We start from the raw sequence: 5,684 nt of genomic DNA, 5'->3' as shown, positions 1-5,684 counted from the left end.
CATCTGTAGCAACAGCTGAATTTACACCCAAGCTGCTTCTGTGCAGAAGATGACATTTCAATACTTTGAGGCTCAAGTTGGGAGACAGTAGGGTATAAAGCAATTTCTTTAAGTCAAGAAATATCAGGGAACAAGAATTCTATTCCTTTATTTCAAGTGAATGCACAATTGGTTTATGGGGATATGGGTCCACATGGTTCCGAGTCAGTGCATAGCTAGTCAGTATTTCTGCTGGCATCTTGAACTGGTGTAATCAATGGAAATATCTATTAATTTTATTCCACCTAATATGCATTAGTGCATTAATTTCTTCATAAAAAACCAACCCTGACAAGTATTAAAAATAAATATTTCATTTAAGTCAAACTAAAGCCTTGCTTTTCAGTACTTCAATCCCTTTATTCTTTTGCCCTCTAACAAGCAAATGGAAACTGAAGTAGAGTAAGAGATGTATGGAGGCAGAGGGTAGCAGAAACATGAACAAAGTCAACACCATAAGTCAATTAACGTGTCCTCAGCTTCTTACACTGTCTCTTGCGTTTTAATTCTTCTTCTTCTCGTCTCAATTCTTTCAAGTCCTCCTGAACACCGAGTCTCAAGCTGCCAAATAAGATGAAATCCTTTACACACTGCTACTCAAGAAACATGAAATTTGACTTCTACCCCTCCCCCCTCAGAAAAGCAATCCTAAAATTACAGCTGATTTGAGGAACAAGTTTAGATCAGTTAAACAATCATAAATTTCCTTTACTTATAGCAGTAATACAGCTTTAAGAAATCAAGATTTTATTAGATTTGAATCAAGTATTTTGAGGGAAAAATTATTTAAACCTTTTGTAAAAAAAAAAAACTCTAAAAAGACTGATTTTAATACAAAGGGTCATTTTTTTTTTTTTCCAAAAAGAAGCTGCTGAAACACATCCATCAATTCTTGCCAATGTAACTCTGACATACAAGTCACAGCAGGACTGACCCTCATCGGCTTCTGAGAGGCACCTAAAAAGCTTTTACATTGGCAAGGGAGAGAATGGATATGTCATGCAGTAGAGAAGCAAAAGATTTTATTGCAGCCTCCTGCTTGAGGCAGCATTCCAGCAGGTATGTGCACAACACGCTCCACCCTCAGTCCGTGTAGCTGCCCTGACTGCTCAACAGGCCCATGGAAGAGACTCCACTGACACCACATGTTCTGGCTACATCCCTGCACGGTTACTCCTGCTTCTTAGAAGTCGGTATGTTGAAAGTGATACTTAAAGCAGTATCTGCCATCACTGATCTCCTCTTCAATAAGTACAGGCTGGGTAGTCTTGCTGGTTTGATACTAGGAGTGCAACGTCACCATTCCATGGTTGGCTCCTGCCTCATTTGCAGCCCTACCTAGTGCCTTTGTGCATCCACAGTTCACTAGCGTAGCATGCACCTAGATACGAAAGGTTTGATCACGTAACAGTGGGGATTCAACTGTTCTGGACTAAACTGCTCCAGCACAGGCTCTAAAATGGATTTTATGCCTAAATAAGCATAGCAAAGTCATCTTGAATTCCAGCAACTGCAATCATCCCAATTAAGAACAGAAAGAAACACATCAAGGCTCTATGTGATAAAACTCTGTCTTGAAGCATCATTTTTCATTTCAACTTAGATCTTAACTATAATTTAGAGCTCCTCATCTCAAGGGTCACAATGCTTTTAACCCAACTCTCAGTGAAAAGTAGCAGAGCACTGAAAATAGTTGAACTCAGTTTTGGCCAAGTTTTTTATCCCCCTTTCCTTCATGCTAGCACGTGTAGTTAAAAGTCAGCCAGGTACTGAACTCCACAAAACCTCAGCCCAGGTCTTCAACAGAAGACTGAGTCAACAGCAATATCACAGTAAATTCCAGTTCTTTCCTGTAACTCCAAGAGACTACAGCTTGGCATGAGCTGCAGGTATTCCCCAGGAGCAAAGAGGAATAAGGACACTGACTAACTTCAAAAATATGCAAATTTCCAATACTCAAGGCACCTTCTGAATAACAATATAAGAATTTCAGTAGAACAAAAATTTTTGGTAATTCAGCATATTCCACTATTCCCCATTATCTATAAAAATCTTCTAACTTTTACAAAGCTTGTTCAACCAGCCATTAAAAACCAAAAAGAAGTTTATGAACATCAGGCCTTATAATAGCAAGATCAGGACTGTTCAGAGGCCAAAACCCATATGAAAATATAATCTTCATATTTGAAATTTTTGATTACAAGTTTGTCAGAATATTTTTTATACATACATAGAAATATACACACCCAGACACACATATATAGATAAAACCAAATCTCCTTCCAGTCGTCCAACTAGCAGAATATTGTAATGTTTGGGACAAATTGAAGGGTTTAGCATTTCAGCTGACATTTAAATTATTTTTAAAAAGACTTTTCGACCATAAGTTGGTTTGCCTTTGTTTCTTTGTTTTCAAGCAAAGTTTGTGATGCATGAGAACGAACACACAAGAATATTTACTGTACCCATCACTGGCTGGCTGATTTTCATCTTTACCTAAGCTTTCTTATAAAAATGTTTTTGTTGTTTGGGGTTTTCTTGCTTGTTTTTAACAGATTTATTTACCTCTGCTATAAAAAGCAGCAGATATCCACTCTAACATCCCCATGACTTGGACAATAAATAAAGCTTCCCACTTTCTACGTGAGTTTAAATCCACACATACCTTCTAGCTTCTTCCTTCTGTTGCTCTCTCCAGCTGCTCTCCATATAACGTAAGGCATAATCACTTTCATCTTTGTATCTGGAAATTACATATTAGTTTTCAGCACACCACAAAGACCCTGATAACATACAGTTGAGTTATGAATTCACATCCCTTCTTAGAAAGAAGAATTATCTTGCCATATGCATTTTAATGTTTTGAAACAATCTAAGTTACAAGCCTTGAAAGTGCTTGCTTTCGTCTACCTTATTGTCAGGCAAGAGGGAAGTATTTAAGCCAAATAAAAGCCTTCATTTTCCAGCAGCTCCTAGGTCAGACCAGGTTAGATCCTCTTACAGAAGAGCTAACACTATTGCATTTAGCAGTTCATATTCAGGCAGCTACATTTGATGAATTCTGAAATACTGCAGACTGCTGTAGAAAACATTTCAACATCCAACAGTAGGAAAGAGTTGTTACAAATTATACAGGCAAGACACTGAAGAAACTGTGTTGTGTTATTTTCCAACTACATCTTACTGAATCAAAGTGTATTGCTCCCCAGAAGAGCATGGCAGGCAGTGTGAAAATTCAAGGTTCCTTCCGCACTAAAGCGGCTCTAATGCTTGTTAAATTTCTGCAGTGCAAAACCATTCTTTGACACCAGCGCTTTCCCTATTTCAAAAGGATGTTTATTCGTTGAACTGTATTAATTGCTCTTTTTCTGAAATACCTTAAAATTGACATTTTTCTTACCTTTTCCGGTCATAGCCAAATATTTCCCGAATATGTTTTGATATTTCTTCTTGGGGTTCCCCTTCATCTTCAATGAAGTCATCCATTTCAGAGTCATATTCATCATCATCATCATCATCTTCTATTTGTCTCTTGTAACCAATAGGTGGTCTTCCAAGACCTAAATGATAAGGGAGTGAAAATCATCATGATCATCATTAATGTAACATTAATTTAACAGTACTTCTTGCTATAGCTTGGGCACAGCCTTTTTACAGCTCTGGGCTTCAAGGTGAAAGGCTTCTGCCTCAAGTTAACTAAATTCTCAGAAACTCAGTAAAAGGAAATACTTCCTTTAAGTTGTGCACTAGTAGATTACATATCAGTATTACCAACTGCATCCTGAACAAACTACCAGACAGAAGTCTTGGTTCTTGAGAGTTTTCTAGGCACTTATTTGTTAGAGTCCATGCTGCTTGTTTCCGTTCAGAAATCAGTTTTTACAACTGCCTGCTTACTGATGAAGGAGATTTTTCCAAACACTTGAACACAGTCACAAGCGTGCTGTGTGGTTTTAATTTTCATGTACTGCTTTAAGCATCTGTTATTTAAAACATTATAAAATTTTAAAGACTAAGCATAATTAAGCTATGCAGGAAATTAATCACTTCAGTTCTTTTCGTTCTAACTGCATCCATATACCGACATCCATCACAGGCTGCTTAGTTTTCTTTCACATAATACTTTACACCTCAGGCCTGCATTTCAAGGGATAGGAGTATAGGTAAAAATAAATGAAAAATTGCAAAGTAGACAAAAGCATTCTACTGCTAAACACACACTTTAGAAGGCAAATACAGTATTTTGTCCAAGTTCCTAATTGTACCTGTAATTGTCAAAACCCTCAGTGACCTCAACTCAGACATATGTAAAAAATACAAAGCAAAGTGAAAAAATTTGCTCTAGAGCTTCATACCTTGCGGATGTAACACAGGCCTGTGCCCTTGAAAAGGTCTCATGCCATTTATCTGTCCATTGCTAGGTCTCGGGACTAGGTTTTTAGAGGAAATAGTTTCTGATACAACAGTACACTTCGGTTTTACAGCTGCACCCAAGCCACTGCCTGGTCGCTCAGGTCCTGTGCTCAGGCTGATGCCTGGCCTTCCAGGCCCTGTTCCCAAGCTACTGCCTGGTCGCTTGGCTCCTGTGCTTGGATTGATGCCTGGCCGCCCAGGTCCTGCTCCCAGGCTGCTGCCTGGTCGCCCGGGTCCTGCATTTGTGCTGGCTCCTGGCCTTCCTGGTCCTGCTCCCAAGCTGCTGCCTGGTCGCCCGGGTCCTGTGCCTGAGCTGCTGCCTGGCCTTCCAGGTGCCACGCCAGAATTGCTGCTCGATCGCCCAGGTCCTGCACTGGAACTACCACCTGGATGCCCAGGTCCTCCTTTTCCTAAGCTGCTGCCTGATCGTTTTGCACTGGAGCCGATTCCATGCTGAAGGGCTGCAGCACTTCCTGGTTTTGTATGGGCAGCCTTTTTCAGGCTGGGTTCTTTAGCAGATGGTAGCCTCTGAGCCCCATTGGCTGCTGGGTTTTAGGGGGGGACATGAGAGCATGAGGCAGGCTTTCCAACACCATTGACAGGTAATTTACTATGACTGCTACCAGTAGAGCTTTTTAAGGAGCCATTCTGGGAGGTTTTTTGCATTTGATCAACTCTGGAGGAAGATGATGATGACCGTGAGTGTTTTTCAGGCAATGCTGGTGCTTTGAATTTCTTATCAGTACCACTCACAGAAGAGGACAGACTGCCCTTTGGTGTGGAATGTTTATCTGCTGAGCTTTTCAGTTTTACATTTACAGATTCTTTCTGAGAAGTCACTTTTTTTGAAGCACCAGATATCCCTGTATTCTTAATCTCCTTCTCACTTTTCTTAGGTATTTCTGCTCTTTTGTTTTTGCGTGCCAAATACTCCCTCTCTCTCAATTCTTCTGCTGTTCTGGGTCTCTCTTCTACCCTTTTCACTGGTTTTATTTCCACTGGTTCATATTGTTTTTTTTCAGCAAGCCTTAAGAGCTCTGCAAAGTTCAGAGGTGCTGGTGCACTTTTGGGAGGCGCCTTTGGTTTCACTACAGCTTTGGAGGGTTTTTCTTCATATTCTTCTTGCTCATGCTCTGATTCAGTCTGACTGTATTCGAGTTGCTCGGTTTCATCTTCTGGGGCATACTCAGCCTCTGGGGCCTGAGCAACATTCTCACAAGTCCTCCTCTTTT

At 40.2% G+C, this 5,684-nt stretch overlaps 1 protein-coding gene across 1 annotated transcript in view; it reads right to left on the bottom strand.

Annotated features, from left to right (window-relative positions):
• Positions 1-372: 372 nt before the first annotated feature.
• The window catches only part of SPTY2D1 (SPT2, Suppressor of Ty, domain containing 1 (S. cerevisiae)), a gene marked incomplete at its 5' end in the record, with an annotated part of 6,907 nt that continues 1,595 nt past the window's right edge, over positions 373-5,684 (bottom strand). Inside the window, 4 exon segments of the mRNA XM_010160636.1 lie at positions 373-600; positions 2,705-2,782; positions 3,440-3,599; positions 4,395-5,684. The exon segment at positions 4,395-5,684 is cut by the window's right edge and continues 153 nt beyond it. Coding sequence (XP_010158938.1) covers positions 504-600; positions 2,705-2,782; positions 3,440-3,599; positions 4,395-5,684 — 1,625 coding nt within the window.

The sequence above is a fragment of the Eurypyga helias genome, unplaced genomic scaffold (assembly GCF_000690775.1).
Source record: "Eurypyga helias isolate BGI_N326 unplaced genomic scaffold, ASM69077v1 scaffold9131, whole genome shotgun sequence".
Classification (NCBI taxonomy): domain Eukaryota; kingdom Metazoa; phylum Chordata; class Aves; order Eurypygiformes; family Eurypygidae; genus Eurypyga; species Eurypyga helias.
The sequence above is the reverse complement of the archived record's forward strand: the minus strand, read 5'-3'. Positions and strand labels throughout refer to the sequence as shown.